Here is an 11,932-nt window from a genome sequence, read left to right as displayed (position 1 = left end):
ATCATGTTCTGATGACCTGCAGTTCATGTTTGCAAAACTCTGCCACATTTCTTCTGCTATCTTAAATTAAAAAGTCACCTGTGTCTAAAACATTTACATTGAAAACTTGACCAAATTGCATATTTTTTTCCTAATCAGAGTTTACTTCTTTTCCTAGTCAGAGTTTAGAAGGTATGAAGGCTCCACAGAGCCTGAGCCAAGATACACATTCCAAGAAGCCCATGGAGCCTGTATTGTGACAGACTTACACTGTGAGTGGAGGCACAATAATGCATAAGAACAGTTCCTTTGGGTAATTCATGTTTCCTGTATTTCTGGGAGAAACTCTCACATACTCCTCCTCCTCCATCCCCAGCTGCTTCAATCCCTTGCTGAAAGGTAATACCACAAAATCCAGCCTTTGTTATCCAGTTGGAGAGCAGCAGCAAACAACTAGAGGACAATGGCCACGAGACATATGGAAAACACTTCATTTTTACTGGACGGGCACATGCAAATCCTTTGCTAATTAGAGTTCCTGGACGTTGAAAATAGCTATAACCTGCTTGCTCATTATTGAAACCCCATGGTTTTTGTGGAATGGAAGATGTCTTTAGAAGCTCTTAAAAGATCAAGAAATGCTTGGGTTTGCTTTTTTTAAAGATGACACTTCAGACTGGAGTACTGAAAAATACAGGTTAAGGAACAGCTCAACACTGCCGGGTAGTAGCTCAATAATAACTCCGTATTTTACATTTCCAGTGACTTTTGCGGCTTTCAAAAATCTTTTGCGTTCTTCAGTCTCTTGGTTGTCTTTTGCTTGCAGACCCAGCAAAACCCCCATTCCCAGCTCTGAGAGGGCTGTGTTATCTCCTAGACTGTTGCTCCCCGCCATGGCTCCTCTCCCAGGCGGTGGCAGCCAGTGGGGACGGCCACCTGCAGCACCAGCACGGCTCCTGCCAGCGCTCGCTGCCCGTGGGTGACGATGCCGGCCGGCATGGGGCCGGACCCCCCAAACCGTGCTCGCCCACAGACAGAGGTGGCTCGGCTTGGCTCCTCGGCCGCACTGGAAGCAGACGGGATCCCAAGTGTATAAAGGCCAGGAGGTGGTTTTGAGAGGCGCTTTGCCCCCCTTTCCCTAGCGCTGGGGATGCCTCGCACCGGCAGCGGCGGGAGGGCTGGGCGGGCTGCGGGCGGGCGGCCCCGCTCCGGGCCCGCCTCCCCGCCTGGGGCCGGCCGCCCAGCACCCTCCTCCTCCTCCCCCGAGCCCGGGCGGGGGCTGCCCGCGGCGCCGGGGCCACACAAAGCGGCGAGCGGCCGAGCCTCCGCGCCGCCCGTCCGGCGACAGCCGCGCCGGCCATGGAGCCGCCCGCGCCGCCTCAGGAGCAGCCGCCGCGCCCGCGCTCGCACACGGTCACCACCACCAGCAGCTCCTTCACCGCCAACCTGTCGGCCAGCTCCAGCACCCTCGCCTACGACAGGGAGTTCCTGCGCACCGTGCCCGGGCTCCTCATGGTGACCGAGATTGTGAGTGAGCCGGGGCGGGGGCGCGGAGGGCCGGGAGCCTGGGCCGGGCGCTCGGCCCCGCGGGGCTGAGGGAGCGGGTGCTCCCCTCAGGGCATCACCCGGCGCGGCTGCCCGCGGTCCGAGCCCGCGGAAACAGGAGCGGCTCTACGGCGGGGACACCCAAGTCCCGCCTGGAAACTATCGACAGCTGGAAAAGCAGCGCAGGCACACGCGGTCTGTTCAGCCTGCCGCGGTGTCTGAGGTGTCATCGCGTCCCGTAGCGAAAGAGGAGTTTTGGCAGAGCGGGAACTTAGTTTTGGAGACTTTTCTGTAACCACATTGGTTGAGTATGCTTTGCACTTTATAGCGCACTAATAGTGATGGTGTGAGAGTTAATTAAACCACTTGCCTTTGTTTCCTAGGTCAGTAAAAAGCATTTCCTTACGCTCTTAGAGCTTAGATACACCTGTGTCGAGTGGGAGATGAACGGACACCTTTTGGGTTTAGTAGCGTTTTTTTTTTTTTTTTTGCAGGTAGTCCATAAGGTGTAAATGAACATACAGAGGGCCAGGCAGGGCTAAATTCACTCACTTGCCGTAGTGGCAGGTGGTGAACAGCAGCCCAACGTGGGGATCCCTCTGCAGGCCTGTGTGCCCTCAGTGTGTCGAGCAACAGATACTCAGCATCTCCTCTTGAAAATGATGAGTTTAATTCCACTCATCTACACTCTTAGTAATTAAGGGTCTTAGAGAGCTGGCTGCCCCAACTAACTCTTTGGGTTTCCTGTGTCAGGTTTTTGTTGTGTTGAAGCTTCAAGGATTAACTTATCAGACATTTGTTTTCAAGGCTTGAAAACATCGTGCTTCACCAGAGCAGTGGAATGGTTGTTGGTTTTGCAGACTTCAAAGTTAAAATAACCAGGCAAAGCTTCAGGCTGATGTGTGATGTAGGACCTCTGGCAGGAGCAGTGCCATTGGAGAGAGGATGCACACTGAGATGCCAGGTTGCTCTGCAGGCCAATTGTGGTGAGGGTGTGAACTCAGAGTCTCTTACCAGCTGGTACCCTGTGTGCCAGTGTCCTTGGGAATTCTGTTGATCTCTAGTAGATAGTTGATTGTAGGCTTGTTTTGTCTGTTAAATACAGGAGATGCCTCACTGTCAAAGCTGTGGTAGATCTGTGAATAAACAAGTTTTTCAAAGAATAGCTGCTTTCTTTCCCACCCTTTTTCAGTTAGTAATTACAACAGAGTTATGTACCTTTCTCATACTTTATCTGAAGAGTGATCCCACTGTAGATTGTTAGAGAGGTGCCCAAGGCTTTTCCAGAGCCCTGCTGGAATGTCATATATTCATCCTGGCTGTGAATACTGGATCAGCTGCACTCACATTGAGCTACATGGCCACAGGGCATGGACAGGCTCTTACTCACTCTTCCTTGGAAGTGTGCCTTCTAGTTTATGTTGACAGGTGGTGGTGTGCAGCTTACCTTTCTAAACAGTGATGATGCTTTTTAGGGGAATTTTATTTCCTCTCAGCCATTCCTAACTCCTGGAATAATTGTAAAATGTGAAGACGAGCAGGCCAACTCAATGGAGCTAATAGAAGTCTCTAATGTAGATTAACTTTTACTGATTTGTGGTGGTGTATTTGAGAGAACAGAGTACAATTCTGACATGAAGCTGAAAGTTGTAGCGCAGGTCCTACAGAAGTAGAGTACTGATAGATAGTGCCTTTAAGGAAATACTTCTAGTTCTTAACTCCACTTATTTTAAAGCAATTAGAATAGCTGCTTCTTCTGTGAAATTAAAGAAAAACATATTAGAGTGAAGATCTTTATATGGAATATATATATATATATTTGGCATTGGTTTTTGGTTAAACATTTTCCACCAGTTCAGTATGTTCTTTTTTATTTCTGAGAGATGATGTGCTTTAACAGAGCATGACTAGAGATACTAAGATCTCTGTTTCAAAACTTGTTGTGCATATTCAGCTGTATTGCAGTTGTGTACTCTAAATCAGCCTGTTCTGATTGTTGTGCCTTGCCTGCACCTATTGACTCTTCAGGATATTTCTGACCCTCGGTACTGATCCCTCAGCTTATAGTGCAATCCTTCTGCTAAGGATTTGCAAACCTGTAAATAAGACCTGCATGTAATTCAGTCTCAGGAGTTTGCAGCCTGGTAGATCTTTTCCAGTCTAAGCACTGAGCTCCAAAGAACAGCTGCTGTGGTAGGAGCATCCCTTTGCTTCTGGTGCCCCTTCTCTGTTACACCTGTGACATGGACAAGGAAAAAGGCTTTTTTAGCAATATCTGCTCTCAGTGCAGCTACTCATCTGCCAGATGCCATGTCCATGTTAAAGCTGAGCTAGGGGCATTAAACAATGGTGCTAAATGTTCTGAGAGTTTGCACTGTGGGGCTGCATAAATATTTGATTATTGCTGCTGTCAGTCAGCAATGTGCATGAAGCAAGAGGGGTGCAGTCTGTGTCTCCTGGCTCTGAAACTGGAGCTCTCTTCTCTGTGTAGGCAAAGGGCAAATCTGTGTTATTCTTCAGCCAAAGAGAATGGAAAAGCAGAAAGTTGCCACATAAATGAAATATTCCAGCCCCTTAAATGAAGGATCTTGATCAGGTTTTGCTCCCGCTTCCCTAATTTGTGAACTGTGAAGATGAATTAACTGCTGCGTGGATTTCCATGTGTGCTGGTAACCAGCCTACATCTGCACTGAGACCGTGGTTTAATGGCACAGTAAATTCAGCTGAACAGTTCCTACTAAGAGATTCTTTGTAGTCCTGCAAAGCACTGGTCTGCTATTAGCTCAGTCTGCTGTTTCAAATTTGTTCAGAATGAGTTAGCTTTATAAAGACGTGTTTTATGATGGATCAGGTATTATGTGTCCTTTATGTAGCTGCTTTAGAGCCTGTGTAAATGTGGGATGAGGCTGACTGTGCCTATTCAGCAGTTATAGAATTATGTAGCTAAATCTGGTTCAGCTTAATTCTGTAATGCCTTTTGGTCTTGCACTGCATACATCTAGCATGAACGAACTCTGAAATGCAGCAGAAGTGTAGGCTAAATTACCTAGTGCTGACAGATTTCCATTGCCTTCGACCTGCCTCCATGACCAGAGCAGGTGCAAGGTTTCCTGCCACTCTCTTGGTAAGAACCAGGGTCAGCTTATTTCAGTAGAAAGAGCAAAATAGAAAATGCTACTGGGTTTCTGAGAGATCTTTGGAAAGTGACACAGAACATAACTTTGGTGCATGGAAGGCTGTCCAATGCACTTATATACAGAAGTAGTGGTGCTTGCTGGACAGGGCAGGGGCTTCTGACTCTTGAAACTTGAACTTAGTGGCCTTGGTTGGCCGTTGACTACTGCAAGTTAATTTATCTGCATCTCTCTAACTTCTCAGAGTGTCTCATCCTTTCATGGAATACGTGTACTAATCTTGTAAGGTGCGCCGAGATCCATTGGTGAAAAGTAGTATAGAAGATGTAAGTGGTGTTACAGAATGTCTTTAAATGAGAAAATGAGATGTCAATTGCCTGGGTTGACACTGAAGTAAAAATACATCATATAAAATAATTGAGACTGATTCCTGCAGTATAGCACCACCAGTCCCCATGGAGGATTTACTGTTTCAAAATGAGCAAGTGTAGCAATTTCTGGAGATACCTTTTGAGTATTTTTTTTCTGTAAAATGATGGCCCAGAAAAGCTACATTTATCTTCCTGGGACTTTTATGGCCAAGAAAAATGATGGCTAGTGATACCTTCTCAGAGCTTTAAATCAGCTTCTCAAGTCAAGCATTATGGATCACTTTGGGAAAGTGGAGAGTTTTGTGGTTGCTATGGATGTAGTTATAAAAATATTTACTTTCTAGCAGGATGACATTGATCTCTTCAGATTGGTGCTTCACACCAGTGTGTAGCTAGATGGAGTCTCTTGTAAAACTTGTACTACTGATTTTAAGGCTTGTGATGGCTATTTGACCTTGACAAAAACAAATACTTATATAGCTTGGAAAGGTTTAGAAGGTTGTTACTCTGCTGCTGCACGTGAGATCTTGTGATGGTGTAAATTTTAGTAATTTGTAATTACACTTGCATTTCTTTATGCTGTTCTATGCACATAGTCTTTGAAATTCCCAGAATAAAATAGATACTTGAAATAGAAGCGTGATAGGAAGTTATTTACTACATAAAATTGCAGTTCAAATCTATGTTTCTGGGCAATAAAAATAATTTTGATCACTGGTTCATTATTCTTCTTCAAATGTTAGACCTTTGAAGATTTAATTCATAAAGGAAATATTGTTGACTTTGTTTATTCTAGTAGACTGGTGACCCTCAGAATATTAAATAGATATTGGAAGCTATGTCAGATCTAAGATATTGAGGCTGCCAAAACCAGAACAACTGGAAATGTGCAAGTGTTTGTTCAACAGACTTTTCACTTTTTCCTGAGAAATGCATCAAACTCTTATACTTGTGAACATATTCAAGTGTTGAATTAAGTCAGCAATAAAGTCATATAAATGTTAAGGAAAATGTAAGTAATACAGGGGGGATGACCTACTGTGAGAAAGCTAAAATATAAAAATTGTACTTAAAGTTCTCCCTGCATTTAGCTTTTTCTTTTAATCTTATGCCCTCTCTGACAGCAGTTTGAAGTTTTATGTAAATATACTATCCTCCTCCTGCCCTCCCACTTCTTAGAATAGCTCAGAAGCATGGAGGGTGTTCCAAAGAGCCCCTTTCCTCACTTGAGTAGCAGCAAGACTTTCTCTTCTTTCAGGAACAGCAGAGAATTTTTTCTTTTTCTTATAATGCAATTTTTACTCCAGTCATAGCTTGTCTGCTTGCAAGTAGCTGACAACACTGAGCTACCTCCTGACGTGTTGAACAAGTGCTTTGCCTAGAGGAGATGTACACAAGCATGATCTTAATATTATTCACTTTGAATTACTGAATGGAAAAAAAACAAATCCTGTGGTGACTAGTCAGTCACTTCATCCAGCAGCTTCATGTTCCTATGCATGAATAAGAAAACACACAACATAAAATCTCAGCTCTCTCCTTTGGTCATGATCAGACAAAACTCTTGCTGAAGTCAGGTTTCAGTTCTGTCTTTTTTAGGTGCTGTTGTTCCACTGCTAACCCATAGCTGTCCTTAGTGTACTGAATACACACATCCATATGATTTCCATTTTCCTCTAGGATCATAGAGTTATTTAAAGTTCTGTCTCCTGTAACGTCCTTGGTTTCCTGGACAAGATCTGGATGTTTCTTTGGGAAGAGAGAACTGTTTGGGGGACACAAGAAAACAGAACCTTTTGAACATGCTCCAAGTGATGATAGAAACAGTGTTGGGGCTAAAGCAGTAGGAGGGTGAAAATGCCTCTTAAACTGAATGAAGATATTTTACCAAAGGTCAAAAATGCAAAATATTCTCAATACGTCAGAGTTAAGGTACAACACGTATGAAATGTCGTTATCTCTTCATGAGAAGAATGCTTTAAAGTCATGCTTAAACATCTACTTTTTATTAGATGGATAGTGAATATAATGTTAATCTTTCTTCCTCCCCACCTACTGAACTCTAGAAATTTGGGTTTTTTTCTTTTGTGCCTGCAAAAATTCTCATACACACGAACTTAATTTTAAAAAAACAATAATTTTTTAATAAATAAAATAATATTTTTGGCCTTCAGTGGCCTATGTCTGTATGATAGTAAAATGTGCAGTCCCCCCATTATTCCTAATGGAATAGGCAGATCTTCCCAGGTTTAGCTTTAGCATGATGCTGTGGCTGGATGTCAGTCATGAGTGTAAATGCTGAGGTGACCATCATGGTCTGAGGACAAAGATTGATGATCTAGTTGCAAAGAGACTGTGATTGCATTCCTGAAAATTGCCTCTTTCCAGTTATGCACAGGAGTCCCAAATCTCCGGGTAATCATTCTATGGGAAGACAGTGGTATTGCGAATGCCTGATAATGATAGAGACACCTGATGATGCATTTTGTCCTGAAATGAATTCAGATTGCAGACTTGTCTGTGTCTCCTTTCTTTGTGGTTGTTCGTTTGTTGTTCAGTTGGGATTTTTTTTTCTCCCATTGTGTTATATTCTTTTTTTTAATCCTCTTTCTGCACTGTCATTCCTGCTTTCTGTTTGGAATAATTTATTAGACACTGTTAAGACTGCATATTAGAGGATCTTGAAGTAGTGTATACCTATCTAGAAAACCATTTCTTCCATGCAATGTGTGATGAAGAGGTGTATTTGTTGGCAGTGGAGTAAGAATGGCCCCCAGATTTCTGAGTCCATTAACAAAATGCTGCTTCTAGAGCAAAAGCAGATGCCTTTCACTCCCTGCCCTTTGGAAGGGAGCACTCCTGTGTACCTGGGGAGCCCGCTGATCTGTCTGCTCTGTTTTGTGGGCTGAATCACTTGTGTAGAACCAGCAGGCAGGGTTGGAGCAGCCATGCCTCAAAGATTGTTCTTAAAAATTGAATTCTCAAAACCACAGAAAAATTCTCTTGAGAACTCTGAACCCTTCAGAATGGGCAATGTGGAGGGAATGATGATGTGTTTTTCCTGTTTGTTGATTGCCTTCTCATTCGACCTACTGTTCTTTCCTGTTCTCTTCTGGGAATAACAATGCCATATATTTAGGTTGTAACAGTCATGTATATAAATATGCATATATATGCATGCTTATACATAAATACATTTATATATAAATACATTTATATATATATATATGTTTTAGCTTCATTTTATTTTGGGTAAAGTACATATTGTATTGTGTGATATTTCTGCACTTTTTCCCCTTTGATTTCCAGAAAAACAACAGAAAGTGCGTCCTTGCAGAGAGGACCTATCCCTTTTTGTCCTAGGGTCAGAGAGCAAACAGCTTTTAGCATCCATCAGGCTTTTGACAAGGTGGTTCTGTTCCTGTGGCCTGAACCAGTTCCCCATGGAAGCTGCTGGCACTAATTCACCTGCCTCTGAAAGGACCAGATCAGGTATAAAGCTCTTAAAACTCCAGTGAAGGAGAGACTGAGTAAGGAAAGAATCAAGTCACTGCTTTCAGTGGCACCTGGGACTGGTCCAAGGGAAGTTTGGTGTAATGCTTATGTTAATGAACTTAAAGAGGCTGAGCTCTTGGTTCTACACACATTAATACAGTATCCAGGCTTTGCCAGACCTCTTCACTGCACAGGCTTGGATCAGTCCTAGGCGTGACTGCATTTTTGCCAAGCTAGAGCACAATATTGAGTGTTTACACTGACCCTTTTTGCAAGGTATGGGTGTGCAGATGGCACTGATGCAACCACAGGTTTGCTGAGAGAAAAATATTCAGAGCAAAACAAAACCAGTTTCAACAAATTAGTACTGTTAGAGGCACGCAGTCTGTGCAGTTTGTTCTGAGCAGCCACAATATTTCTGGTCTGATTTAAGATATGCTAAAATCAGATTTTGTAGAACTGAGACAAAGTAAGTAGGCATGGTAATAATCAGTAAGGTGTCCATCTCTGGATATATCATAATCTAGTTACGAAGAATAAATAAATTGAAAATATCCCAAGTAGTACCCTGGAAAGAGGCCACATGGGAAAAGCAGCCTCTCTGATCATACTCTGGTAATTGCTTCTTGTGTTTAACTGTTAGCCTAATGTGCACATCTTGAAAGGAAATCTATGAAGAACCTCTGCTTCATACCCAAAAATAAGAACGGTTTGTATCATCAGCTTTAAATGTGACTACTGTTTCCAGGCCTGAATTTAAATATATTCAAGATGACATTGTTTTTGCACGGATCCATTTATTTAGCCTTGAAGTTATACAGTCACTCACAGGCTCCCTTTTTTTTTGGCTTTCTTTTTTTTCTTTCTTTTTTTTTTCCTGTCTGACCCTTTAATATATATTTTAGCACATGTTCTCTACATTCAACAATAATGGTATTCCAAAGGCTTCAGCTCCTATGGCAAGTAATAGCTGAATGGGGCAGCACAGTTTTGAGACAAGTATGAGGAACTGTAGGTGAAACCTAAAAACGGAGACAGTGTTGCAGGCAGGAATTCAGCACTGGGGGACCGGGGAAGAGGTAGGAAAAAAAGCCTCTTAACAGAAGTAAAACCTCTACAATGTGTCTTTAAAATGACACTTCAACTGATAACATCAGCTTTGGTTGTGCCCAGCCAGAGACAGCCACTGTAGGGCAGACTGACAAGGATCAGGTGAGGAGAAGGTGAGTCTGTGGTAGATGCCTGTTACTCCTGCTGTGGATTGGAAAACATAAACAAATGCACAATTGTCCTTTACAGGCTTGGGACATAACTATGATTCATGCTGGGGAGAGTGATGCTATAATTCAATCCTTAGGAAAAAAAGACTGAAAAATGACAGCATTTGTGCTGATTTGGTTTGGTAGTTTAATTTGTAAACTGGGATGTACCTTGCTATCAGGAACCCCATGTGCTGTTTGAAAGAGCTTGCATCTCAGGCACTTAATAGGCCTTAATAAACAATTTTAAAACATTATTATGTTATTTAGAAGCATTGAAAATTAAGAAGCATCAAAATTAGTTTCACCCTGGCAGTGTTGGCTTCATATTGAATTCTGTGCAGGTACTAGAATCCAGTCAAAACCTGCTTGATCGTGTTATTTTTATCAAGAAACTTCTGTCATGGTCATTGCACAGAAGAGCTTTTCTAGGCGTGACTGGGATATTGTGCACAGAGCGTTGGAGGAAGTCATGTTGTGAGTAAGGAAAGGGATTATTCAAAGGGAGAGGATGGTCTCCTGGCTAATTGCTTCCTTGGAAAATTTGATTTTTATCTTCTGCTTGCACCACAATGTTCCTATGGGATGCTAGACGAGACAAGTAAGCCCTGCATTTCATTGTGTTCACTCTGCCCCTTGTTTTCTGGATCCCTAGCTTTGGGTCTAAGTTGCAGAAAAAACAATTATTCTCAGATGTGTCTGAAAGTCAGTAGGAGCTCTGTATAAGATGCAAAATGTAGTCCCATAATAAATGCTGTGAGAAGTTTTCCAGAAATTTGGCAAGAATTGTCTTTTGACCCTAGTTTTAGTGAACTGTCTAAAATTTGGGTTGGCATGCTATGTCACAGAGATGCGTTTCATAATTTATTGATCAACTTGTGGGACAATACTGATAACACAGTGTTTTTCAAGAGACCAAGCAGATGCAGAGCTCTGAATTGCAGTTCTGCAGGCCATGCAAGTAAACAGGCAGAAAGCAAAACAGGGGAAGGCATTAGTTCTGAAGGAGGCTTTCCATTCTGTTGCTGCATGCAGGTGGTGGTGTGGAGAAGGAGAAAGCATGTGGTCAGAAAATTATAGACTATACCATAATGTATACTTAACCAAGAATAGAATTAAGATGTGTGAAGAACTTGTTTATGGAAGTGTTGCATATTTAGCTGCAAGTATTTCAACATGTTTGTCTCTCTCTCGTCCACCCCTCTACCTCTGTCCCAAGTCCTAATTTTCCGTTTCTCTTCTGTGGTGGATTTGGTTTTTGTTGTCTCCCCACCTCATTTCTTCAAGCTCTCTTGTCCAGCAGCTCAGGGTGACTTGCCAAAAGCCTGCTTTGCAGGATTTTCATCTGCTCTTCTTCAGGCTTCACAGAGAAAATCTAAATAGGAAATGCAGCTCCTACACTAAGAGTTTGGCAAGATGTTGTTTTAAGAGAGGAGGTGTTGGGCAACTCACAGAACGGGCTCTGCTCAGTATGAGACATCCATCTTTAGTGGTTTCATAGAGCTGTGTGTGGGCAAAACTATGAAAAATACCATAATATTTTAGAACAGTATTAGAAACACTGATAGTAATACAGAGATTTAGGAGGTTGTTGGTGAATATTGTGACTTGTTTAGTTCTTGCATTCATCCAGAATGCAACTTTTTAAAGCAAAAGGCATAAAACAGGTTGGACAAAGCTGGATTTTTTTGAGATCACCGCAATCTTGTGGTGATCTCAGTGAAAGATGAAAAAGGCTGAAAAGCTTTTCAATATAAGAGATTCAGGATGCATGGAAAAGCCAGATCGCTGTTGGAATTTCTGACTGATGCTTCAAAGCCTCTCTATATGCATAAGCCATGTTCATTGGACTGTGCAATACAGTCACAACAGTTATTGTAGATTGCCAGTTGACCTCCAAGCTGAAAATATTTCCACTTCCCCACACTGTTACTAAGATATAGCACAGTACAAATCAATACATTAATTAGTGTTCTTTTTATTTCTCCTAATGCATGGGAATGAGCTTGTATGCCAAATAAAATTCATACTGGACAGAAAGACAGTTGTCATTGGGAAACTATTATATTTAGTTTTGGAAAACCACAATCCTTATTTTACTCTTTTGAGTACATTCTTATATTGCTGGGACTTAACTTTAAAAGAGGAA

The 11,932-nt window shown here is 42.4% G+C and overlaps 1 protein-coding gene across 2 annotated transcripts in view; it reads left to right on the top strand.

Moving 5' to 3' along the window:
* Nucleotides 1–1,209: 1,209 nt before the first annotated feature.
* Nucleotides 1,210–11,932, top strand: part of CMTM8 (CKLF like MARVEL transmembrane domain containing 8) — a 34,720-nt gene continuing 23,997 nt past the window's right edge. The window contains exon 1 of one of the 2 annotated variants that reach the window (XM_056485609.1): nt 1,210–1,506. In XM_056485609.1, the coding sequence (XP_056341584.1) occupies nt 1,339–1,506 (168 nt within the window). In that variant the 5' untranslated portion in view covers nt 1,210–1,338. The remainder of the gene's footprint in view (nt 1,507–11,932) is intronic. The other variant, XM_056485608.1, reaches the window with a different exon arrangement.

This window comes from Oenanthe melanoleuca, chromosome 2 (assembly GCF_029582105.1).
Source record: "Oenanthe melanoleuca isolate GR-GAL-2019-014 chromosome 2, OMel1.0, whole genome shotgun sequence".
Taxonomy (NCBI): domain Eukaryota; kingdom Metazoa; phylum Chordata; class Aves; order Passeriformes; family Muscicapidae; genus Oenanthe; species Oenanthe melanoleuca.
The sequence above is the reverse complement of the archived record's forward strand: the minus strand, read 5'-3'. Positions and strand labels throughout refer to the sequence as shown.